Below are 26,408 nucleotides of genomic sequence, written 5' to 3' on the forward strand. Positions count from 1 at the left end.
GCTCCAACTTTTAGAACTATAGCATTTTTATATATTTTATTTCGACATATTGTCGCAATTTTTCACTCTAAATCTAAATTATATCAATTTCTAGTGTGTTTCAACTGGAGATTCACTCTCCAACCAAAAAAATCAGATATAAAACAACATAAAACGAGAAATTTCCAAAAATGTTCTGAATTCCATAAAAAACGCGAAATTTTTCATAACGAGATTTGTTTGTGTGCGTGGATAGACAAAAATGTAGCATACCTTGTAGAACTGTCATCATACTTGGATTGATTACCATCTTTTAAAAATTTCTGACATCTCTGACCGTTTATATTTAACATTATTCTCAAACCTAAAATATATTGTTCAGTGCAAACAAAAATAAGTTGGTAATTTAGGATTAAAACATCTTGCAGGTGAACGTCAGCAGGAGAAAATGAATCAATTGATACTTTTTAAAATGTCGCCTATCAAGGTTCACTTAATAGAATCTCCTATTTTGTTTCAGCATTCGTTCATAATGATGTTGATGGATGAAACAAAAATTGATGCTATAGAAAATGAAATCGACGCAAAGACAGCAATAAATGTTTTAATAGCTAAAATCCGAGATTACCAATTAAAAGTGCAAGAGATAGTTTCTAATTACTATTTAGATTTTTTGCCTAACTGCTACGACAATGTTAAAATCATGAAAAATGGCAAATTGTTGGAGGATGAAATTAACAAAGCCATAACATTAATCAATAAGGATTCTTCCTGGCAGTTGTATATGACTAATGAAAGAATGCAACAACAACAAGAGGAACTCAGTGAATGTATTACTGCTTATAAAACCGCGTATAAGTTACAAACAATTCATGGGTTGTTTGATATGATTCCTCGTTGTGGAGATGATTATCAAAAGTTGATACATATCATTGAAAAGGTTAAAGCGCTTTTGGATGATGGAAGCGATGCTGTGCTGTTAAGATTAGATGGCTATCATAATATACGATCACGCTGTCATGAAGAGTATCAAATATTGCTATTCAATCTAAACAAAAAATTCGAATCACTTGTACAACTTCGCGAGAAACCATTCCAAAATACGAAAGCGATTACAATTAATATCAAAAAAGATGAAGATCAACTACATCAAGTGGTCCTGGCACTGATTCACACCAATTACAACATTCATAAATTATGCAGTTTTTTGATGAATAACGTGTTCGAACCTATCATAACAAGGCCTGTTTTGTTAGTATATAACGAAAATGATGGAGATTTTATATCGCTACAACTGTCATATCAACTAAAATCCAATGAAGATTTGAGACCGAATTACAAGATTATTTTTCAATTAATGATAGATACTTTTTATTGCCTGGGGCACATGAATATAGTAATATCGGATCGTCAGTGTATTTTTTCTATTATTGCAAAACACACGAAAAGCAAAATTTGTCGTTTGCTTATTGATAATTGCTTGCAGAACGATATTCCAGACACTATAGATGAAATGAATGATTCTAACATAGTGCAGGCAGTTCAAGAATTCAATAAATTCCTCAGGGACATGCTATTTTTGGACGGCGAAAGTGATTCCATGCTTGACGAATATGCAAGCAAAATTGAACTATTATTTCAAAAAAAATTCTGTGCCAACATCGTTTCAAACGCATTTGAGATTATGAAAAAAGATTTACATGACATGGTGCTTGTAGAAGATCGTGAGTCAGATTTCTCTTGCGGGAGCGACATGTTCGCGAGTTGTATGGTATCAAAAAGCACAATTGAGCTGAAAAAGTTATTGGATAAAGTTTTGTCTGAAGGATTAAATGGAGAGAGGAAACTGTCAGATCGTTTGATGGAAACGATTGCAACTGTTTTAGAACGTTACACTATAGAAGTTACTCAAATTCACGAAAAGCTGTTACTAAAAATTCCTCAGCAGTCAGCATTGTTTCACAATAATTGCATGTATTTGTCGTTTTGGTTGCAGAAAAATGCTAGTAAGCTTGATGCTAATTATTCTTTCATGTTGATCGGGAATGCTCTCCGCGACCAAGGAAATAAAACTTTTCATATACAGCTACAGAATCAGCGTACATTGCTCATGCAGTCTTTGCGGGAATTTGGTAAGTGTAAATAATTGTATAAAAATATGCTGCATTGTATTACCCCGTAAATTTGCCGATAATCGCCAAGAATTTTAGCTTAGTACTTTCAATATACATACAGCTATGAGTTGTAATTCATCATCTGTGTCAATCATGCGTGTATAGTCAACAATAAGCCACTTATAAACACCTAAACGCAACTTTTAAGGATGAACTATTCATATAAGCATTAGTCGTGGCAATGAGAAGTCTGTATCTGTATTGGTTTGCTAAAAATGGTCACTTAATTGTTCATTAACGTCGGATTCGTGTTTGCGGTATTGCTAACCCAGAACTACACGACAACGGCATGTTTCCTAAATGTGCATAATTTCAAGCATCGTATCTATTAGGTTGTATGTAGTTTGCCCAAACATCAGATTTTCTGCATCATGTTTCTAAAAAATTCTATTTTTTTTTCAAAACTCTAACATATACATTTAAGAAACTAATAGACAGAAATCTTAGTAACTTGACAGAACGTTCGGTTACTAAGTTTATTATTTAAGCCAGGAATAGCTGAAGCATTGTTTACTACCCTTCAATATAGCAATACGTGCGAAAGGATTCAGGTGCCATGCTTAGTTTAGGTAGACTGCCTTTAGTTGCACTCTGTGATTGGTCTAACCAACACAATTGTAAAATGAACCAGATAAATGGTGCTTAGGATGCTCATCGTGTCATTTTCACTGGTTTACAATACTTTTACCCCTGACCAATAACGACTCTGGCCACGACCAAAAGACTGTGTTAATTGGAAAGGAATGGGATGATGATATTCGTTTTGTTTAGAGAACGCATCTCAGGATAGGGATTGTATGAGTGCATAGCTCTGGTAATTTTTTGGTAAATGATGCTATATTTTTTTATAGCACATAGGCTATTGCGCAAACAAAACACTGATAGGGTCAAGCTAACTTGCAAGCAATATCTGATGCATGAAATATTTAAATTCCTATGGCGGCATCCATAAATTACGTAACGCTCATAAGGTAGGAGGGGGGGGGGGTATCCTTGAGCATTACGATTTGTTACATAGAGAAGGGGGGAGGTAAGATCAGCGTTACGTAACAGAAAATCTCTGAAGAAACTCTTAAAAACCGAGCATTTTTATTAAGCAAATTCTTCTACAGCGTTACGTAATTTTTATGTGTGGTAGGTGTTGGCGTTTCGTTTCGGTACACATGGGAGAGTGGGGGTTCGAAAATTGTTTTTTTTTTCATTACGTAATTTATGAATGTCTATCTATATTTAAAGACACTCACCTAAAATTAGGGGATATTCCATGTAAATTTTATTAAAAGTATTTTTGTAAATACTGTATACCTATGCGAGATATCCTTACATCCGAATGTGAATCGTTGAAGATTCGTTTATCTCGCGAGCTATCTCATCGTGTCCTCAATATTTATATACTTATAAGTTATAATAATAATTATGATTTGATACCTACTGAATATATAAACTAGCAAAGTCCCATGCATACAAAGCCTAAACGTCCGGTCAGCATTAATATGTTTTGGCAAACGTTTGTGAAGACTTAAGAGAACTGTTTTTAAATAAAACTCGTACAGTTTTTTATTCATCTGTCCTTTATTATTACCTATTGAATAAAAAAAATTGGCAAAGTTCAGCATCCAAAGCTGAAAAAAAAATGCATGTAAGCATGGATATCAATGTATTATTTCAAATCAGTTGACAAAATGCCCAAACGTTTTTATAGTCAATATTTGAATCCTACCTATTAGACAACATTTTTTTTTTTTTAAGGGGGGATTTGTTAGTAGCTTAAGTATTTATGATAAATATTAGTAAATAATGAGTATGTGTGTCCAATCACAAATGGTGACTTCGTAGGGCTTATCATTCGTAGGGATTTAAACCTACTTGTCAGAAAAGGGGAAGTAAACTTATAACTAACTTAATTGCTAACTAATTGGCTATAAAGAGAGCTTATCGTAGCAATTGAGGATTGCAACGATTTTTGTCGAAAATTGTTAATAATTTTATTTGACATAGCTTCTAATGGTTCAACACCAGTGAGTCTATGTAATTCGGTTGTACCAAACCAAGGAGGACGCTTCAAAATCATTTTCAGAATTTTATTCTGAATCCTTTGGAGCGTTTTCTTTCTTGTTGAACAGCAACTTGACCAGATCGGTACAGCATAAAGCATTGCTGGTCTAAAAATTTGTTTGTAAATCAAAAGTTTGTTCTTTAAACAAAGTTTAGAATTCCTGTTAATGAGAGGATATAAACATCTCGTATATTTGATGCACTTGGCTTGTATACTCTCAATGTGCTCTTTGAAAATAAGTTTTTTATCATAAGTTAGTCCCAAGTACTTAACCTTGTCGGACCAACTTAAAATAACCCCATTCATCTTGACAACGTGATTATTGTTTGGCTTGAGGAAAGAAGCCCTAGGCTTATGCGGAAAAATTATCATTTGAGTTTTAGAAGCATTGGGAGAGATTTTCCACTTTTGCAAGTAGGAAGAAAAAATATCTAAACTTTTCTGCAATCGACTGCATATGACACGAAGACTTTTTCCTTTTACGGAAATGCTTGTGTCATCGCAGAACAATGACTTTGTGCATCCTGGAGGCAAATCAGGAAGATCTGAAGTGAATATGTTGTACAGGACTGGACCCAAGACTGAACCTTGAGGTACACCTGCTCTGACAGGAAATCTATCAGATTTTGAATTCTGATAGACAACCTGCAGAGTTCGATCAGTAAGATAATTTTTTAAAATTTTGATTAGGAAAATTGGAAAATTAAAAGTTTGCAATTTCGCAATCAAACCTTTATGCCAAACACTGTCGAATGCTTTTTCTATGTCTAAAAGAGCAGCTCCAGTGGAATAACCTTCAGATTTGTTAGCTCGTATCATATTAGTAACTCGGAGCAATTGATGAGTTGTGGAATGCCCATGGCGAAATCCAAACTGTTCATTTGCAAAAATTGAATTTTCGTTGATGTGTGACATCATTCTGTTAAGAATAATTCTCTCAAACAGTTTACTTATTGAAGAAAGCAAACTGATTGGTCGATAACTTGAAACTTCAGCTGGGTTCTTATCCGGTTTTAAAATTGGAGTAATTTTTGCATTTTTCCATAATTTGGGAAAATATGCAATTTTGAAGCAGCAATTGAAAATTTTTACTAAAAATTCCATTGTGCTCTCAGGGAGATGTTTGATTAGTATATTAAAGATTCCATCGTCACCAGGTGCTTTCATATTTTTGAAATTTTTAATAATTGATTTAATCTCATTCAAGTTTGTTTCAATTATTTCTGCAGGTAAAAAATTCTGGGAAGAAATTAAATCATATTGACGTGTGACTTCATTTTCAATTGGACTCACAAAATTCAAATTTGAGTCATGAACACTCTCAAACTGCTGAGCAAGTCTTTGAGCCTTTTGTTCATTGGATACAAGAAAACGTTCACCATCTTTTAAAACTGGAATAGGCTTTGAAGGTTTCTTAAGAATCTTCGACAGCTTCCAAAATGGTTTTGAATATGGTTTCAATTTTTCAACTTTAGTCTCAAAATTTTGATTTCTCAGAAGAGTAAATCTATGTTTAATCTCTTTCTGTAAATCTTTATAAATAGTTTTAAAAACAGGGTCACGAGAACGTTGATATTGAAGTCTGCGGACATTTTTCAAACGAATTAGAAGTTGCAGATTTTCGTCAATTATTGGTGTATCAAATTTCACTTGAGCCTTTGGAACAGAATAATTCCTGGCATCAACAATTGCACATTTTAATGCTTCCAAAGCGGAATCAATATTCACTTCGTTTTGCAAATCAAGCTCATTATTGAAATTTCTCTCAATATGAGTTTTGTATCTTTCCCAATTAGCCTTGTTATAATTAAAAAACAGAGCTCATAGGGTTTAAAACTGATTCATGTGATAAAGAAAAAGTTATTGGAAGATGGTCAGAATCAAAGTCAGCATGTGTGATCAAATCACTACATACATGACTTTGATCTGTTAGCACCAAATCAATTGTTGAAGAGTTTCTTACAGAAGAAAAGCATGTAGGACTATTCGGAGACAAAATAGAATAGTATCCTGAAGAACAATCATTGAATAAAATTTTGCCATTGGAATTACTTTGAGAATTATTCCATGAACGATGTTTAGCGTTAAAATCGCCGATTATGAAAAATTTCGAACGATTTCTGATGAGTTTTTGTAAATCACCTTTAAAATAATTTTTGAGCTCGCGTGTGCATTGAAATGGTAAATATGCTGCGGCAATAAATAAAATCCCAAGTTCAGTTTGAACTTCAATTCCCAAAGTTTCAATAACTTTCGTCTCAAGATGGGGAAGAGCACGATGTTTGATTCGGCGATGAATAACAATTGCAACTCCACCGCCGGAACCCTGAATCCTATCATATCTATGAACCACGTAATTGGGATCATATTTTAATTTTATGTTAGGTTTCAAAAATGTTTCAGTAATAATTGCAATATGCACATTATTTACTGTTAAAAAATTAAAAAGCTCATTCTCATTGGCCTTCAATGAGCGAGCATTCCAATTTAATATTTTAATTGTTTTATTTAAAATCATTGCTAAATTTTAAATTAGAAACAATTTTAATAGTAAAATTTGTGCCTATTTGAATGGCTTCAAACATTGATTTTGCCTGCAACATGGCGTTCATAAGATCGAACATCGCCTGTTGCAAAAAAGAAAGTTTACCTGCTGTAATAGGCCCCAGGCAGTTGACATTAGAAAAAATATTTTCGGTAGCAATATTAGCTGGAGTGATAGGTGTACAATTATTTTCTAGCGTGTTTTGCTTACCCATATTAACGGTTATTTTCGAACTACCAACACTAGGCGGTATAATGTTCGAACTACCTGTAACCTGTGCATAAGTTAAACGGGTATGCAAAGGAGTAGGTAAACTATGCGTCACTGGTACGCTTGGAGAATTTTGTTTTGAAGTTGGTTTTAATTGAGAAATTGAATTTTTTTGATAAAAATTTGACATATGGTTGCCGTTACAATTCGCACAGCGAAAATTTTTACTCTCTTTCACAGGACATGTGTCCTTTTTGTGAGAAGAGTCTCCACAATTAAGACATTTTTGGTCCATGTTACAGAATTTGGAACCATGGCCATAACGTTGGCAAGTACGGCATTGGGTGATATGCTTTTCACCTCCGCCATACTTCCTATAAATTTCCCACTTTACACGCACATTATACAAAGCATGTGCTTTTTCAAAAAATTTTAAGTTGTTAACCTCATTGCGGTTAAAATTAATTAAATAATTAGCAAGGGAAATTCCAGTTCTCTGACTGTTTTCGCCTCGTGATTTTTGTTTCATTAGAATTACTTGGGTAGGGGCTATGCCAAGTAATTCTGTTAAAGTAAGTTTGATCTCATCAACGGTTTGATCGTTGGTGAGACCTTTCAAGACAACCTTGAACGGCTTGGCGTTCTTGGTGTCATATGTAAAAAATTTGTACATCTTGTCAGTTAAATACTGAACAAGACGATCACGACCCTTTACTGAGTCGGCTAATAAGCGGCATTCACCTCTACGGCCAATTTGATAGGTAACTTTAACGTCAGAAACAAACGTTGAAAGTTCCTTTTTGAATATATTAAATTCAGAAGAAATAGTTACCACAATAGGTGGAACTTTCTCCTTTTTTAAAGATTTTATATTTTGTATAGTTTCATTATTAATAACTTCCATTTCACCAGCTTCTTGCTCAGGCAAAATATCAAAAGGATTGTCACTACAGACACTCGAAGTGTCAGAAAGAGATGCCTCTCTTTTCCTCCCCGCAGCGATGCGAGGTTTCTTTTTCCGTCCAGCCATTTCAGGTGATACGAAAAAAGTTAAAACAAATGTTAAATTCAAAAGTAGGTAGTCTTGAGAAAGACTGATGGGAAATAACTTTCAGGTAGTCTTCAAAAGACACACTGACAAAACACAAACTTTGAAGCTATAGGCAGTCAAAGACCAGTCCACAAGCAACCGAAAAAACGTCTGATCTGTAGGACAGTTCAAGACGCACTGCTATTAGACAACATTGCTTTTTTAAAGCTTAAGTCATCAGATTAAATTTTGAATGAGAATCGTGTTGAAGTTTTGAATTCATATTTGATATGCCTATTTCGGCACCCTGGGCTTGGTGGTTGAGCTCAAATCATGGGCTCTTATAGCTTTACAGAACCCTTCAAGATAGAGTTACAAAGTTGATTCAGCTTTGACAGCCCAAGGGCGCGTGCTTTCGGGTGGCGGATGGGAGCTAAGGGAGATCATGAGAGTCAGATACCTATGTTGTAGCTCTTCCTACTCTGATCTCGGCAGTCTCCTATGTGGGGAGGAATCATGACAATTGTTGATAGTTTTGGCGAATTCTCTTCACAGGTGAACCAGACCACATTGTGCAAGCTCTGCTCTCATCTAGAAAGTGATAATTACCAACCTACTTCTTAATTCTGTGTAGTTGTAGTAGCCGTAGTAGTAGAAACAAGATCTATAATTTATGTGTCATTTCTAGTCTCGTACAGGCTTTCTGCTATCAAGTTTAGTTTTTTTTTCTCTCAACATTAACAAGGCCCCATCGAAGTAGACGTGTGCGTTGCGAATAGACGTCATTTTTAGAGTCCGCGTTTTTTTCAGAGGAATTTAACTCGGGTAAAATATTACATAACTGGCATCGTTTGTCCGATTCATCCTGCATTGTTTGTCCTGAATCCTGATTTGTGTTATAACCCGCGCTCAGGGCCTTTGATTCCCTTACCCCCCGATCCTCCGTCCCCAAACCCCATCGACCCTGTCCCTCCTGATCAATCCTCTTCTGACCCTGTTCCAGTCACCCCACGCCCCAGGCTTTATCCAGACGGAGCGGCGGGCAGCCGGTTTTTTGTGTACGTTAGGCCAAAAGCAGGGCCGAAGTCGAAATAGTTGAATATTTTGCAGATTTCAAAAGACGTGACGTCGCGTTTCAAGGCCGTCACTGAAATTTCGAAGGTCAGACCAAACAAGCTCCGTGTTGTGGTCAATGACCGGAAACAGGCCAACGATATAGCCTGCTCCGAGCTCTTTACTTGAGAGTACCGCGTATATGTGCCAGCTCGCGACGTGGAGATCGACGGCGTCGTGACCGATTCGGGTCTGTCGGTTGAGTGTATACTAAAAAGCGGAATCGGTTGCTTTAGGAACGCCGCATGCCTCGATGTAAAGATCATTGATTGTAAGCAATTGCGGTCAGTGTCGCTCGTCGACGGCAAAAAAGTGTACACCCCGTCAGACTCGTTTCGGGTTACGTTCGCCGGGTCTGCGCTGCCCAGTCACGTGACGATCCACCGGGTGCGTCTACCTGTGCGCCTGTATGTTCCCGCGTAATGAATTGCACTAATTGTAAGCAGTTAGGTCACACTGCGGCCTACTGCTGCAATAAGGCAAGGTGCGGCAAGTGTGGAGAGACCCATGCTGAGGCTACCTGCAGTGTAAATGCTGAAAAATGTATTCACTGCGGGGAAAAATAGCATGAGCTCTCCACATGCGCGACGTACATGCAGCGCAGGGATAAAATCAAGCGGTCACTCAAGGAGCGTTCGAAGCGTTCTTACGCAAACATGCTTAAAAAGACCGCGACCACCTCTCCCTTTACTTCAAACCCCTTTGATCCACTGTCCTCTGATGAAACCGATTCGGACGATTCACTAGGGGAAACATCCTATGTAAAACCTGGGGCGTCTAGAAAGAGGAAAAATCTTTTCTCTCCTAAGCTTCCCAGAAAAGGTCCTAGGATTTCCCAAAGTGAAATCACTACAAAAAGTGCTGAGGAAAAACCGAAGCAAGTTCCTCCTGGGCTCGGAAATTTAAAGTCTCAGAAGGAGTTCCCAGCACTTCCAGGAACATCTAAAACCCCAGTTGTTCCTTTTGCACATCCAGTAGATAAATCAAATGCTGGATTGGTGAAATTTTCAGATATTGTGGACTGGATTTTTGAAAACTTCAATATACCTGATCCAATTAAAAATTTTCTTAAAGCGTTCCTCCCAACAGTTAGATCATTTCTGAAGCAGTTGGCTGCCCAATGGCCCCTCCTTGCAGCGATCGTATCCTTCGATGGCTAATTCATCTGCTAATTTGAAGGATTCTATCTCTGTTTTACAGTGGAATTGTAGAAGTATTTTACCAAAAATCGATACATTCAAAGTTTTGATAAATAAAAAAAAAATGCGATGCATTTTCTCTTTGTGAAACTTGGCTTACTTCGAATACTGATCTTAACTTCCATGATTTTAATATTATCCGCCTTGATCGAGATACCCCATACGGAGGAGTACTTTTAGGGATTACGTATTAACCTCCCGTCGATTCCAGGCATCGAAGTTGTCGCATGTCAAATGACAATACAAGGTAAAGAGCTTTGTATTGCCTCAATATATCATCTCCTCCCAGAGCACAGGTTGGGCAACGGCTGCTCTTTGATTTAATAGAACTTCTTCCCTCGCCACGTTTGATTTTGGGAGACTTCAACTCTCATGGTGTGGCTTGGGGTTCCCCTTACAATGATAAAAGCTCCTCTTTAATCTTTAACCTTTGCGATGACTTCGACATGACTATTTTGAATAACGGTGAAATGACACGTATCCCGAAACCTCCAGCGCGCCCAAGCGCTTTGGATCTATCCTTATGTTCGACGTCGCTACGGTTGGATTGCACATGGAAGGTAATCCTCGATCCTCACGGTAGCGACCATCTGCCTATTCTTATTTCAATTACTAACGGGTCAACTCGCATGCGACCAATTGACATTCCGTATGACCTCACACGGAATGTCGATTGGAAGTTATACAAGGGAATGATTTCAAAAGCGGTCGAGTCGATTCAACATCATCCACCACTTGAAGAATACAACCTCCTCGCGGGCTTGATTCTCGACGCCGTGTTGCAAGCCCAAACGAAAAAATATCGCGGCGTGACGATCAAAGAACGGCCTCCCACTCCGTGGTGGGACAAAGAGTACTCCGATGTCTACACGCAAAGATCCGACGCGTATCTGACCTACCGGGATACAGACAGTGCCGACGACTTTAAAGTTATTCGGAGCTTGATACCAAGTTTAAAAGCTTGGCTAAAGCAAAGAAACGCGGATATTGGCGTCGGTACGTAAACGAGACGTCGAGGGAGACATCAATGAGCACTCTTTGGAACACAGCCCGAAGAATGCGGAATCGCGTAACGGTCAACGAAAGCGAGGAGTCTTCAAGTAGGTGGATATTTGATTTTGCCAGGAAAGTATGTCCGGACTCTGTTCCTGAGCAAAACATTGTTCGCGATGCGTCTCCGGGCCACGACGCGATAGAATCACCTTTTACGATGGCAGAATTTTCAGTTGCCCTCCTGTCCTGTAACAATAACGCACCTGGGTTAGATAGAATCAAATTCAACTTGTTGAAGAATCTACCCGGCAATGCGCTTGTTGAACTTGTTCAATAAGTTCCTGGAGCAAAACATTGTACCGCAGGATTGGAGGCAAGTGAAGGTGATCGCCATCCAAAAACCAGGGAAACCAGCTTCTGATCACAACTCTTATAGGCCGATTGCAATGCTATCCTGTATCCGGAAATTGATGGAAAAAATGATACTTCGTCGCTTAGACCACTGGGTCGAATCAAATGGTCTGCTATCAGATACTCAGTTTGGCTTTCGCCGTGCCAAAGGGACGAATGATTGTCTTGCGTTGCTTTCAACAGATATTCAGCTGGCGTATGCTCGCAAAGAACAAATGGCGTCTGCGTTCTTGGACATTAAGGGGGCTTTTGATTCCGTTTCAATTGACATTCTTTCGGGTAAACTTCACCGACAAGGATTTTCTCCAATTTTAAACAATTTTTTGCACAATTTGTTGTCCGAAAAGCACATGCATTTTACGCACGGCGATTTGGCAACTTTTCGAATTAGCTACATGGGTCTTCCCCAGGGCTCATGCTTGAGCCCCCTTCTTTACAATTTTTATGTGAATGACATTGACGCATGTCTGGCAAATTTATGCACGATAAGACAACTTGCAGATGACAGCGTGGTCTCTGTTACAGGAGCCAAAGCTGCCGATTTGCAAGGACCATTGCAAGATACCTTGGACAATTTGTCTGCTTGGGCTTTACTTGGGCTTGGGGTATCGAATTCTCACCGGAGAAGACTGAGATTGTAGTTTTTTCAAGGAAGCATGAACCTGCTCAGCTCCAGCCACAATTATTGGGTAAAACTATTTCTCAGGTTTTGGTACACAAGTATCTTGGTGTCTGGTTTGACTCTAAAGGCACATTGGGTTGTCACATTAGGTATCTGATGAAAAAATGCCAACGAAGAGTTAATTTTCTTCGTACAATAACCGGATCATGCTGGGGAGCACACCCGGGAGACCTTATAAGGCTTTATCAAACAACGATATTGTCTGTAATTGAGTAAGGGTGTTTCTGCTTCCGCTCCGCAGCAAACACACATTTGATCAAACTGGAGCGAATACAATATCGTTGTTTGCGTATCGCCTTAGGTTGCATGCAATCGACCCATACGATGAGTTTGGAGGTCTTAGCTGGTGTTCTACCTTTGAAAAACCGCTTCTGGAGTCTGTCTTCTCGTATTCTTATCAAATGTGAGGTCTTGAACCGTCCATTGATTGAAAATTTTGAAAGGTTAATCGAACTTAATTCTCAAACCCGTTTTATGACATTGTATTTCAATCACATGTCCCAAAATATTAACCCTTCTTCGAATATTCCAAATCGTGTCGACTTATCAAATACTTCTGATTCTACTGTGTTTTTCGATACATCCATGATAGAAGAAACTCGTGGAATCCTGGATCATTCACGCGTGCAGCAGATCCCCAAAAAATTTTCCAATAAATATCGAAACATCAACTGCGACAATATGTTCTACACTGACGGATCACTTCTCGATGGGTCCACTGGCTTCGGTATCTTCAATAACAGTTTAACCGTCTCCCATAAGCTCGTTAATCCTGCTTCTGTTTATGTCGCAGAATTGGCTGCAATTCAGTACACCCTAGGGATTATCGAAAAAATGCCCACGGACCACTATTTCATCTTTACGGACAGTCTCAGTTCCATTGAGGCTCTCCGATCGATGAAAGATGTTAGGCACCCTCCGTATTTCATGGGGAAAATACAGAAACATCTGAGTGCTTTATCCGAAAAATTGTTTCAGATTATCTTAGCGTGGGTCCCTTCTCACTGCTCGATACCGGGTAATGAGAAAGCGGACTCTTTGGCTAAGGTGGGCGCAGCAAACGATGAAATTTATGAAAGACCAATTGCCTTTAATGAATTTTTCGCAATTGTACGTCAGAATACGATCATCAGTTGACAAAATTCTTGGACCAAGGGGGAACTGGGAAGGTGGTTACATTCCATTATCCCCAAGGTATCGACGAACCCGTGGTTCAAGGGATTGGATGTAGGTCGAGACTTCATTTGTATGATGTCTCGGCTCATGTCCAATCACTATGGATTTGACGCGCATCTCCATCGTATTGGGCTCGGGGAAGGTGGTATCTGTGCCTGTGGTGAAGGTTATCACGACATAGAGCATGTGGTTTGGTCTTGCCCTGAACACCGTGGCGCCAGGTCTAAATTAATAGCTTCCCTGCAGGCCGAGGGTAGACAGCCGGCTGTTTCTGTTCGTGATGTCTTGGCGAGCCTTGACCTTCCCAACATGTCCTCCATATACATTTTCCTGAAATCCATCCATGCACCAGTCTAGCTCCACTCCTTTCCGTCTACATCCAACTTAACCGCAAGTACACGTTTGGACCCCCGATCCAGAACCAGCAACTAGACCCCGCACGATACCAGCAACTAGAGGCCCGAGAAAGTCCATTTTCCAGTTCGTGTCTTGGTTTAGCAGAACATAACAAATAAGCTGCTCATTGTTTTTGGCTGTTTGAAGAACATCATGACGCCCCAACAACAAATCACCAGTTTTAAAACGCGTTTAATTTGAGTTTTAATCTTAGATTTAATTTCAACTCGTAGTCGGCAGCGAGGATAAAAAATTTGTCTTTAGTTTTTAAGATACTTTATGAAGTAAAATTCTAGATATAATTGGCTCCGTAAAACATGAACTTGTATTGTGCCGTGTCTAATAAACGTTGATTGAAAAAAAAAAAATTAACAAGGCCCTACTCTGATGCATTTGTGTATGTATATGTGGTCTGATGTATAAGGTCTATCAAGCGACGACTCTTCAATCTTTGAAGGATTTTTGGACAAACTATAAAAAAGTAGTAAATTACCTGACCAAACGACTATAAAACAGTGGAAGCGTAGTAAATGTATTAAGCATGACATGTATATATCCCCTTTGACTTGTCCTATATCCCTCTCTCTTTGTATCCCGCCATAAGTTATCTATCTTTATACTATTAAGTGGTCAAAATCATATAAAACACGCCTTAATTTTTTTTAATTTATATTTTTTTATTTATTTTAAATTTTTTTATTTTTATTATTTTATAGTTTTTTATTTATTTTATAACGCCCTATCTTTTACACGATAACATGAGTTTGATATCGTCAGAGGTTTTATCATTTACTGATTTACACTTAGAATTTCTTCGATAATCAACAAATCAGGACAGGCAAATGAGAGAAGAGACAAAACAACCAACAATAACCAATCCAAGCAATCACCAGATACAAGACAGACAACAAGAGGGAAGTATCCCCTAAACCAAGTACATATGTTGATTTTTTTTCTCTCTTATTGTTGTTATTATTATTATAATTTTTTGTTTGTGTTATTATTATTATTATTATTATTATTATTATTATTATTATTATTATTATTATTATTATTATTATTATTATTATTATTATTATTATCATTATTATTATTTTATTTGTTTATTCATTTATTTTTTATTTTTAATTTTTATTTTTATTTTATTCGAACGCTCAAATACCTTCCCAATCTTTCCCCAATCCGTTCCAATGGCATTCATACAGTCCCGCAAGTGGCAGTCGGCCATTATCCTTCCTTAAATTTCGGGGTTGGACAGACTTGGCTCCAACAGCCCCACCATCTACCGCAAAATGAAATGAAAATGAAAAATATTTGATATGCCTATTCCGGCATTCACCGCATATGGCATCCTGACACTAACCAAAATAACCACTACCACACTTCAAAGGCATCAACAACTGTTAACAGTCTCTTTACTTGACGAAATTACATATTTTTCATCAGAAAAACACAGATGAATATTTTTCATCAGAAAAACCAGGAGCACCATCAGATAATCTCCTTGATACAACTCAGGTGCCAAATGTGAACAAGTTACGGATTTACTTATAGGATATTTCGAATCAAAATAATTTGAGAAGTGTCGTTGTTTTTCATTTATTCTAATGACTACCTTAATCCTACTTCAATGGACTGCAGTGGTCCAAGTCCTCAAACAGAAAATTGTGTCGTGAACTGTTGGTGTTGAATGAAAAACATTTTTTTTTTAGATAGAGAAAGGCTGTCTTTTGTATCAAGTTGCACTGAGATAGCTTAATTCAGGCAGTGGCTACGAAGAGGTTATAGACGAGGGCCAATAGTGCATTCCCGGTTAACTAGGTTTAATACGAACAATTTTCTGCAGTTTGCGGTAGTGTAGATAATTTTACAACTGATTGCTGCAAAAAGTAAGACTTGAGCGAAAAATTATGTGATTCTGGCTCATTGGCTCAAACATTCTTCAAATAAATGTTATAATACACTCAGTAAACTTTGAGGCTTACTGAGTGAGTTTGTTAAAACTGGTAACACTAATGAACTAGGATTCATAAGTGAAATATTTTTCGAAATTGAACATCAGCTGATTTTTTGGTTCAATATAAATCGATTTAATAAGGATACTCGACTAAGCCTGTATTGGTAAGATCTGGCGTAGAAAGCTCTATGAGCATAAAAATACACTACAACTTTCGTAATCTATTTTCAAAATGCCAATACAATCATTTATCATTTTATCGTTTCGGACGTGTTTCGTGACGAAAATTTAGCATAATTATTAAAAATTAACCGGAGAGTAAAAATTTCAAAAGCTAAAGAATTCACAAAACACGAACAGTGTCGCGCAGGCACAATTAAATTTTGCCCATTCCTCATACAGCGATAAAGGGTTTCTAAAAGATCTTATTAAAATTAAGCTTCACGTCAATAAAACATTAAAATGTACATATAAAACTATTCGTCATCCCACACACGAGTCCCAACGCAGTAATAACTAGTGGCATAGCGAACATGAACACCACTACCAAAACACCATCATAGCCAGAGCCTGACAAAGTCATTTTCAATTATCAGGTTATAGTGACGCTTTGACCCGTCGCTTTCAATTGAAAAGCTTTTGCATCATTCTCAAGCTCTTCGTGAGTCACATGAAAACTACTCGGAAGCTCTTGCTTTGAGTTTGACAACTGAAGGGCTAGAAACTAAAACAAATGCGTTTCAATTGAAAGAAAAGATTATCGCCGTCACTCTCACAATCGAAGAGGAGACAGGGGCTTCCACACAGTACTTCACGCAAATATATGGATGAGGGAGAAAGAAAAACCGTGATAATATGAAACGGAGAACACCAAAACCAGTTTCACAATCCGAAATGCGCCAGTGATCAACAGCGAAAAAAATTCCTAAATTTTGATCGGAATTTGTTTGACGTATTTATTGGATGCCATTGCCGTTTTATTAACCGCGGCTTGCGGTACGGATAGATTTCTAACTATTATCAAACGACACGATGCGGTGCTAGTTTCAATTGAGACGCTGAAGGAAAGGAAAGTGTCTCTCTTTCCGTCACTCTCCGTCAATTGAAATAGTCATCATTTTCATTCGAAACGATCCGATGTACAACAGACGGAAAAGAGTGAAAGAAGTGTTTCGATGACAGCAGCCGGGAAGAATCAATTGAAAATGAAACTGTTCGAATCGAAGTGACAGCGGAATAATCAGTTCCATTGTTTTGTTTCGAAAATGTTGAGCCCTGATCATAGCAATCAACCTGTGCATCAGTTGCATGGCGGCTGATGCACAGCCGTCGCAGCAAATTAAAAAATGCAAAAGAAAGGCATAGAATACTTAGCTGGTTTTGTCTGTCTCGCTCTCCCTCCTCTATCACTCGTTTGGGCATGTTGCCTGTATCTATGCAAGCTATAGCATTTTTCACCCGGCTTTCCGCATAACACACTTTTGCTATTTTTTTCACACCTATAGTTTAAAACCGTTTGATTGTTTGTTTGATAAAACTCAACCATATAATCAACTAAGACGAGGTCCATCCATCACATTCGTACACGGTACAGACAGTTCTACTATGAAGTACTGTTTTTGCTATTTCTTTTTGTGAATATCACTGATAATTTGAAAAATAAAACTACAGTAAACAGGAACCGCGTACTGATTGTTGACCATGCTGCCAACCTTTTTTTTCGATAAATATCGTAAATAATTATTCGCGAAAAACATCGTAATTGATCGCCACAAATATCGCAACTAATCGCAATAAATATCAGGATTATACGCGATGTATACCTTTTTAAGAACCGCATCTACCGAAGACCGTTTGCTTTCTTGCAGGTATTCGAGTTTGGTAATAGACATTTATTTAAATACGTAGATGCTTCGTACAATCAATGATCTACACGCGCGTCATTTATAAAGAATCGCGGGGTTAATAAGAAACATACACAACGTTCGTATTTGTAATATGCGAGCCTCGCGCGCATCATCATTCGATTCCATCACTTGCCACGGAGACATAATAACCCGAACCTTTCCATCCGTCGCAGTCTTGGTATGACCGTTCAGTCGAAGATTGTTTGATCGTTACTTTTATGAAAGTGTGTCGCAAATCGAGTTTGGTTGACAAATATCGTGATTGATTTAATAACAATGTACACCTCTCAAAAAAATCGCGTCTTCCGGAGTGCGTTTGCTTTCTCGAGGGCATTCGGGATTGGACACGAACAAATATTTAAACATTTGGATTCATCGGCTGGTCAATGGTTGACGCGCGCCACTCGTATATATTCGCGGTGATTGATATTAAAGATACCACGTTCGTCTTCGTAATGAGCTAACTCCGCGCGCAACATAGTTCGATTTCGTCACTTACCACGGTGATACAACCTTTCCTTTCCGTCACAGTCGTGGAGACGCAGAGGTAAACTCGGTCTCCAATAACAACGGATGTTACACTTCCTTCCTTACAATATCCTTTCTTACCCTAACGGACGTGCCCGGCGTCGTTATCGATCTATACAAAGCGGTAGTTAATAAATTGTTGTACACTGAAGATGGCAAACTAATCTCGAGTAGCCATTTACGTGGTTCCTTGTGCAACTTCACTAGCTCAGATCGATCACGGAGGAGCAACTACGAAATGTGCGGTCGTCTTTATGCCATGAATGGTTGTAGAAAAGAGCGACACGGCTGAACTCATGCAAAGTTGAACTGAGTAACACTTTTCCAGATTTGAATTCAACTTGAATCTGCTTCCTCTCGATAGTTTGAGTTTGATAGTTTGAGTGGAATGCATGCAGTGCACGATGTATTCAACGATGCAAGCGATGATGTGACGCGATGAGTTTTATTTTGAGATCGAATTTATGCTTTCAAAGGACAATGCAACAAACTGTTGCAGCAGACGCGGCGCAAATTCCATCGCAATTCGATTTTTATGCAATTGTTGTTATGCAGGATCCAAACTCAAATCTAACTGAAGTGTACTGCACTGTTAGTAGGGTTTACGTGCAAACAGAAAATAAATGTGCAAGCAAGTTTTAAAACTCACTTGGTTACGAGTGCAAAGTCACACTGCCTACTCTGCAAAAAAGTTCATCTTTTTTTTGGGAACACAATACAACGGACACTATTTACAGATTTGGCAACACTGTCTTAAAAGTTCAGAGTCAATCCTGCATCGGCTTGTAAAAATAAACTAATAAACTAATTTCAGTGGTGTGTAGGTTCTCGAACCTAACGATAAGAGAATGTCTTCGGACGATAGAGTGACTGTTGCCGTTGATGGTTGAAATCTAACTCACTTTATTAAAATATATACATATCAAGTGCACGAGATAATTTTGAGATGTGTATGTATGTATGAGTAATGAATGTGTTCATTTGATTATTTTATTTATCGATATTTATCGAAGTGGTTTAATCATTTTATCGGTGTGGGGGGTGCACCACACTACTCCCCTCTTAGATTTACCAATACTGCCGAGGTATCTTCACGCGGCGTCCAGAGCGGGTTTGGTAGGTAGAGGGAGACGTAGCTTCGGGCTGGTTGATGACGTCATCTTTGGTTCGAAGATCCTCTGCTTGCATAAATGCTGCTTTTAGTCGGTCGATCGAAATGGCAATAGATTTGCCATTAGATTAGATTTCGACGGACGGCTGAGAGAGCGATGGTTTGATTGCGCCTACCTTAACAAAAACATGGCTGCATGTTGATAGCTGTTTCTGGACAACAACGATGGTTTGGCGTGGTTAGAAGTTGGTGTGGGTCTAAGCTTTGACATTGTTGCTTTTAAATTGGAGATGAAATCTGCCGTAGGTAGTCTACTATCACTGGAGGTGAAGAACTCACCGGGTAACCTGAGTGTTGTGCCATATGTCAGTTCAGCGGCCGTTGCTTGCAGATCTTCCTTCACTGATGATCGTATTCCAAGAAGCACGATTGGTAGCACTTCAGTCCAACGAGATTTCTCATGGCACATTATTGCTGACTTAAGTTGACGATGTGTACGCTCAATTTGACCGTTGGCTAGCGGGTGGTAGACTACTTGGTGTCGCAATTCTGGCGTTCGTTGTCTTGTTGTGTCGATGTGTTTTCGATTTTTGGCAAGGGATGCAATTAGTGACGAATTGTTTGCAATCACGACGAAGTGAAGGCCGAACGAATCGTTCTGAAACCATGCGTGTGGTTGCGCGAACTCCAGGATGCGATGTACCATGCATCTTCTGAATGATTCTCGATCGAAGCTCTTGCGGCACAAATGGACGAATAGCTTGGGTAGAAATATCGCAGTATATTGGTGTTGATGCTAATGGTGATTTGAGAAGCTTTAATTTTACGGTGGTATTAGTGGGTGGATTATCTAAAAACTGCTTGAGTGACGAATCGTGTTTTTGCATTTCGGCCATCCGATCATAGTCGATCGTTTCGGTAGTGGTTATGGTATTAATGCGACTCAGCATGTCGGCGAATTTATTTTCCTCTCCGGACACATGCCTAATATCGGTTGTATACTCACTTATAAAACTTAGTCGTCTCTGTTGTGTTGGATTTGCTCTCTCCGGACGTTGGCAAAATGCTGTAGTGAGTGGTTTATGGTCGGTGTAGACACAGAACTCACGAGCTTGCAAAATGTCGCGGAAATGTTTAATTGCGAGCAGCTCTCGGTCGTACGTACTTGCTTTTTGGTTGGAACCGTTTAGTTTTCGCGAAAAGAATGCGAGAGGCTCGGGTCCCTTGTTGGTGATCTGGTGTAGGACAGCTCCAATAGCCGTGTTGGATGCGTCGACATCTAGTGCAAGCTTTGCATTCGATGCAGGATGGGCGAGAAGGGTAGCGTTTGCTAAGTCCAGCTTGCATCGCTCAAATGCTGCAATTGTAGCTTCGTTCCACTGGAGAATGGTTGTATCGTTGCGGGTGTTTCCATTGATCATCGCATGCAGTATTTGCTGGTTTTCTGCTGCCCGGGGGATGAATCGTCGATAAAAATTAATAGTACCGAGAAATCTCTTCAGTTGCTTGGCAGTCGATGGCCGTGGGACGTCTAAGATGGCTTGAACTTTGCTGGGCTTCGGTTGTGTTCCCTCGTGTGTAATAAGATGGCCTAGGAAGTCTACTGATGGTTGACCGATCTGGCATTTTGCAACATTGATCACGAGACCGTTTTGTCGTAATCGCACGAAGACAACACTGAGATGCGCCTTATGCTGGTCAACATTGTCCGATGCCACGCATATGTCGTCAATGTATGGGAACACATAATCAAGGTCACCTAAAATGGCATGAAGGTGCCTTTGCAGAGTTTGGCCTGCATTACGCAGACCGAAAGTCATGTATTTAAACTCGAAGAGTCCAAAAGGAGTTGTAATTGCTGTCTTTGGAACATCTTCTGGTGCCACTGGAATTTGGTGGTACGCTCGTTGTAAGTCAATGCACGAAAAAATTTGCTTACCGTGTAAAATAGTTGGAAAATCTTGGATGTGTGGCACAGGGTACCGGTCAGAATTCGTTATGGCATTTAAAATTTCTATAATCGCCACAGGGTCGCCACTTGCCGTTGGCTTTTTTCACTAAATGCAACGGGCTGGCCCAACTGCTCTTCGATGGTTGACAGATGCCTTGATCCATCAGGAACTGGAACTCTGCTTTTGCTTCCTTCATTTTGTCCAATGGAAGACGACGCGGCCGGCAAAAGACAGGTGGCCCGGTGGTGACGATTGGTGTACGGTGCTGGCTTTAGTAGGTCGGTGCTTCATATCTAGGGCAGTGATATCCTGGTATTCGGTGAGAATTTCAGCGAAGAGGGAATTTTCATCGAATATGGTAATAATTGGCTCAGAAACTGCGTGGATATTTTCTATTTCCCATCGGGTGGTATTGTCGATTAATTTGTTTCTTCTCAGATCTACGAGTAAGTCGAAATGCTTGAGGAAATCCGCTCCTATAATAGGCGATTTTACATCTGCGATGACGAATACCCATAAAAATGTTCTTCGTAGGCCAAGATCAACAGTGATGTGTTTAGTACCATACGTTTGGATTTTGGTACCGTTAGCGGCGAAAAGCTGGTGTGAAGCTGTAGGGTTGAGACGTTCTCTTAATGAGGGTGGAACGACCGATATGTCGGACCCGGTGTCGATAAGGTATCGATTCGATGTTTTTAAGTCGTGTATTGGGATTCGCTGGATGTTTGATTGTTTGTTCTGGATGGTCTTCTGGCTCGATTCATTAGAGGTGGTGGCGAATAGTGCAAATTTGTCGGCAGTGGTGGTTGCGTTCAATTTTCCTTTGGGCGAGTGTACACCTCGACACGTCCGTCGAAAAACATGCACTTGACGTTGGGATTATCGCTTTTGGTCTTCTCACACTTCCGAGCTTCGGCACCATGTTTGTAATGGAACCAGCAGATCCACCGTCGGGGAGTTTTACTGCGGGCTGGAGTTCCTTCGCGTCTGTTGAATGATCGATCGCGTGTGCGGCTGTTGTGTCGATCCCGTCCGCGAAATTCGCACGATAATGCTTCATCGAGGCGGCGTGATAGTGCTTCGATTCTTTGTTCGAGAGATGATATCGAAGATGATTCGGCTACTTGTACAGCTGAAATCTGCTCGCGGGGTGCTTCAAGAATTTTGTCCGCCACCTTTGCTTGTTCGTCAAGAGTGGCAGCTGGCATGGCGGCTATGATTGAGCACGTGGTATGTGGAAGGGCTCGCAGCCAGAGGTTAGTTAATACACTGTCAGTACAACCAACACCACACACGCGGTTTGAGTCGGGAATTCCGTTCTACAGGTTTGGGTTAAAACTCGCGTGTCTAACCTTTGTTCCGAAGTTTTCGTGGTCGCGGAATAACGAACCGTCGCGAGATCAAGGTTTGAAATCTATTGTCGCGACGATCACGACGGGGTCACCAGTTGTAGGTTCTCGAACCTACCGATAAGAGAATGTCTTCGGACGATAGAGTGACTGTTGCCGTTGATGGTTGAATTCTAACTCACTTTATTACAATATATACATATCAAGTGCACGAGATAATTTTGAGACGTGTATGTATGTATGAGTAATGAATGTGTTCATTTGATTATTTTATTTATCGATGTTTATCGAAGTGATTCAATCATTTTATCGGTGTGGGGGATGCACCACAGGTGTAATTGTGACTACGGAACTAACTTTTACTAAACAGCATCAACATTTTGATACTAAGTGCGCAGAAATAAGAGCCGCGCAGAATTAGGGCGCCTCACGGTAAATAAAACAGTAACAAATTCCATCATTTACATTTTTAATATATAACGTACAAATAAAAAAATTGAAAACCAATAAAACCAGAATTTTTCCACCGACGAGATCTGATTATATAGATTATGATGACACTAGGTTGTCCAGTTCTATATTTTTTAGCTCCTCGTACTTAGAGGTATCGCTTAATGAATTTTGGTTGAATCCTGAAATTGGTAATTTCCTGGACTAAAACTGGAACATGACCGGATGTAGCCAATGTGGTTCTGAAAACTTGGTTTGATTTCCATTGAATTAGGATATTTGCATGAGGCCTTTTATTAAAACAGTGGTACATAGTTAAATTGTTGATTAACGAAATGAACATTCATTTATTACTCAGAAAGTACAATGAACGTTACGGTTTGTAACACTTCAATCATCTGTCAAATATCGCTTAACAATACATATTATGCATAGCATTGAATATGATCATCATTCAAGCCACGTGGTAATGGCTTTGTGAACAAGTCATTTTCACCGCAGTAGCTGATTTGTTCATTTCAACGATTCGGATGACGACACTAAAAAATTACAGTGCGGTAATAGCTAGCCTTTTTTTTGTAAGCCGTGAGTATAGTGCACATGTGGGAGGTAATTTGAAAGTGATCGCTATTAAAATTGTACTTCATAGCTACATAGAAAGTGACAATCAAAAGAAGCGTCACTTGCTTCCCACATGAAGGCTTGCATGAAAGCTTGTGTGCAGGTCCGAGTGGATAGACAGTGCTGCTGTTTCCACCGTAAATAGAGCAAATTAATTGCAAAAAATATCTTTTTTTCTTTTTTGCTTATATTTTTAATTTTTTCATTAATATTTTTTAGAGCGGGGGCCTAGTGTGGTTGATAACGTCTCCGCCAACCACGCTCGACGCCTGGGTTCGAATCCCACCGCCGACATAGGTGTCGATGGTTGTGGGGTGGCGTGATCCACTCACAACCAACCCAACTGGTCTAGATTCAATCCTAGCCGACACCGGGAAATTTTCTGAGGCGAAAAATCTCTGGGATCACGCCTTCCATCGCATGAGGAAGTAAAGCCGTTGGAGCCGGTCCGTTAATAAACGGGTCGTGAGTTATGGTCCTGGGTGTGGGGTCGCCTCCCTGGGCGTCGGTGATTGGCCACAACAGTGGCGGAACTAGACCGACGGAAAATAAGCGAGAATAAAAAAAAAATTAATATTTTTTACTCGGGGGAAGATTTTCGGCTATTCAGTTAATTTAGAGTAGCTTAACGGTGTTTCGCTTCAACTATCCGACGTTTCGATGATTATTTCATCTTTCTCAAGGATGAGATGGAATAAATCATCGAAACGTCGGATAGTTGAAGCGAAACATCGTTTAGCTGCTCTAAATAGACTGAATAGCCGAAGTTCTTCCCCCCCGAGTTGAACGTCACAGTCGATAAGCATCCACATAAGATTAATATTTTTCTTAGTGTTGCATTTGCGGAGGCGATCGATTGACACATTATTTATTACAAGTTTAGCATTTTTTCATCGAATTTTAGGAAATATTTTGGTACATAAATAGTTTGTATTTTGGTACATATATATGGTAAGATTTATTCATTTTACTCATTGGCACTCCTTTATTCAATAAATATAACATGCTATTGAATACGGGTCAATTTTTTGGTATAAATGCGTCTAATAAATTGAAAGTCTGAAAATAAAAATTAAATCTCTGAGATTCTAATATTATTTTGAGACGGGGCTCGCCGAATGGAAAATTACTCCGGAATGTACTGCAAGTACTGAAGGTCGGTAGAGCTAACACCTTCTAGATCCCGAAACTAAGATAGTTGCAGAAATGAAAAATAAATGCAACTGCCTTTTTTCATTTATATCACTGCCAGACAGTGGGATCTCGAAAGGTTTTCACACACACGCAGACAAACACACACGCAGACAAACACACACACATACACACTCACGCACACACATACATACACACACACAACTAAAGCAGAAAATTGATCTCAAAAAACGAACTGTACAGCGGTTGTCGAGGTTTATTTTTAATCACAAAAAAGGGAAAATACGATTGAAACAGTATTACTTTTAAACATTTTTGCCTTAAAAATGTTAGTTTTCATATTTATTTGGACATGTAGAGGTTGCATTTAGTATACTATTTTCTCAGTAAAGCTTATCTTTTCATTACAGATTTAACTAACGGTATTGTTGAGTTGAGTCCGAAATGCCAAAAAGCCATACGTCAATGCATTCGTCAGTTTGAGCTACTAAAAAGCGTTTGGCAAACTGTTTTGCCGGAAATGGTTTACAATAACAGCGTTGGTAGTCTACTGACTACCTTTTGTACCGAAATTATAAAACGAATTTTATTGCTTGAAGATATTACTGCAGCGCTTGGAAACGGTCTCGTGACAATAATAAAGATAATCGAAGAGAAAGTTCCTTTTCTCTTAAGGGTAAATCATTATGTTATATTAAATCATGATTTTTTTTTATATTTCAATATTGCAGGATCACACAGATATCACGTTACTGGTAAAACCATGGACAAAACTACTACAGCTTCATAAGATACTCGATTCCTCGCTTGTTGAAATTACAGAGCTTTGGGCTGAAGGCAAAGGGCCCCTAACATTAAATTATAAAGCTGACGAAGTGAAACATTTGATAAGAGCATTGTTTCAAAATACAAATCATAGACAGATGTCTTTAGCTTCTATCATTCAATTGTAAGAAACAATTTGCTTGACACAACTAATTCTTATCGCTACAACAACTATTCTATTGAGTTTGAAATGACTTGTTTCGTATTTTTTTCAAATAAAATTATAGTGATGTTCCAAAATACAAACTATCGAGAGATATCCTCAACTTCTATAATCGACAAACTTTGTCACGGGTTGCCTGTACACCTCGAGCGTTCCAAACTTTTCAAGTTCTGCATCAAACTAATCAGAAACGGGACCATTTCGCTTTATTTGAAGTAGTTACACTTAGCGATGGAAGGGAATCACCATCAAAACTTGAAGGAATTTATACAGGTACGGAAGATAGTTGTTATAAGACCCACTGTTGCCAACTGTACAGATTTATCTAAAAATGTACTGATTTTCTCGGGTTTTTCGGTACAGATTCTGTACCGTACAGATTACAGATTTCGAGAAAAAGTACAGATAAGTACAGATTTTTTTTGATGG

General features: G+C 39.0%; 1 protein-coding gene across 1 annotated transcript; it reads left to right on the plus strand.

Annotated features, from left to right (window-relative positions):
• Positions 1–246: 246 nt before the first annotated feature.
• Positions 247–26,062, plus strand: LOC129731404 (centromere/kinetochore protein zw10). Its single transcript, XM_055691384.1, has 4 exons — positions 247–407; positions 500–2,111; positions 25,402–25,667; positions 25,723–26,062. The coding sequence occupies exons 2-4, from the start codon at positions 512–514 to the stop codon at positions 25,942–25,944; spliced, it is 2,088 nt and encodes a 695-aa protein (XP_055547359.1). The 5' UTR covers positions 247–407; positions 500–511; the 3' UTR covers positions 25,945–26,062.
• Positions 26,063–26,408: the final 346 nt, after the last annotated feature.

This window comes from Wyeomyia smithii, chromosome 3 (genome assembly GCF_029784165.1).
Source record: "Wyeomyia smithii strain HCP4-BCI-WySm-NY-G18 chromosome 3, ASM2978416v1, whole genome shotgun sequence".
Lineage (NCBI taxonomy): Eukaryota > Metazoa > Arthropoda > Insecta > Diptera > Culicidae > Wyeomyia > Wyeomyia smithii.

Excerpts from the sequence above, each read along its gene's own strand:
- LOC129731404 (XM_055691384.1), top strand. The coding sequence starts at position 512 with ATGATGTTGATGGATGAAACAAAAATTGATGCTATAGAAAATGAAATC. Across the intron at positions 2,112-25,401 it reads GCAGTCTTTGCGGGAATTTG|ATTTAACTAACGGTATTGTT; the intron begins GTAAGTGTAAAT and ends TTTTCATTACAG. Across the intron at positions 25,668-25,722 it reads AAGTTCCTTTTCTCTTAAGG|GATCACACAGATATCACGTT; the intron begins GTAAATCATTAT and ends TCAATATTGCAG.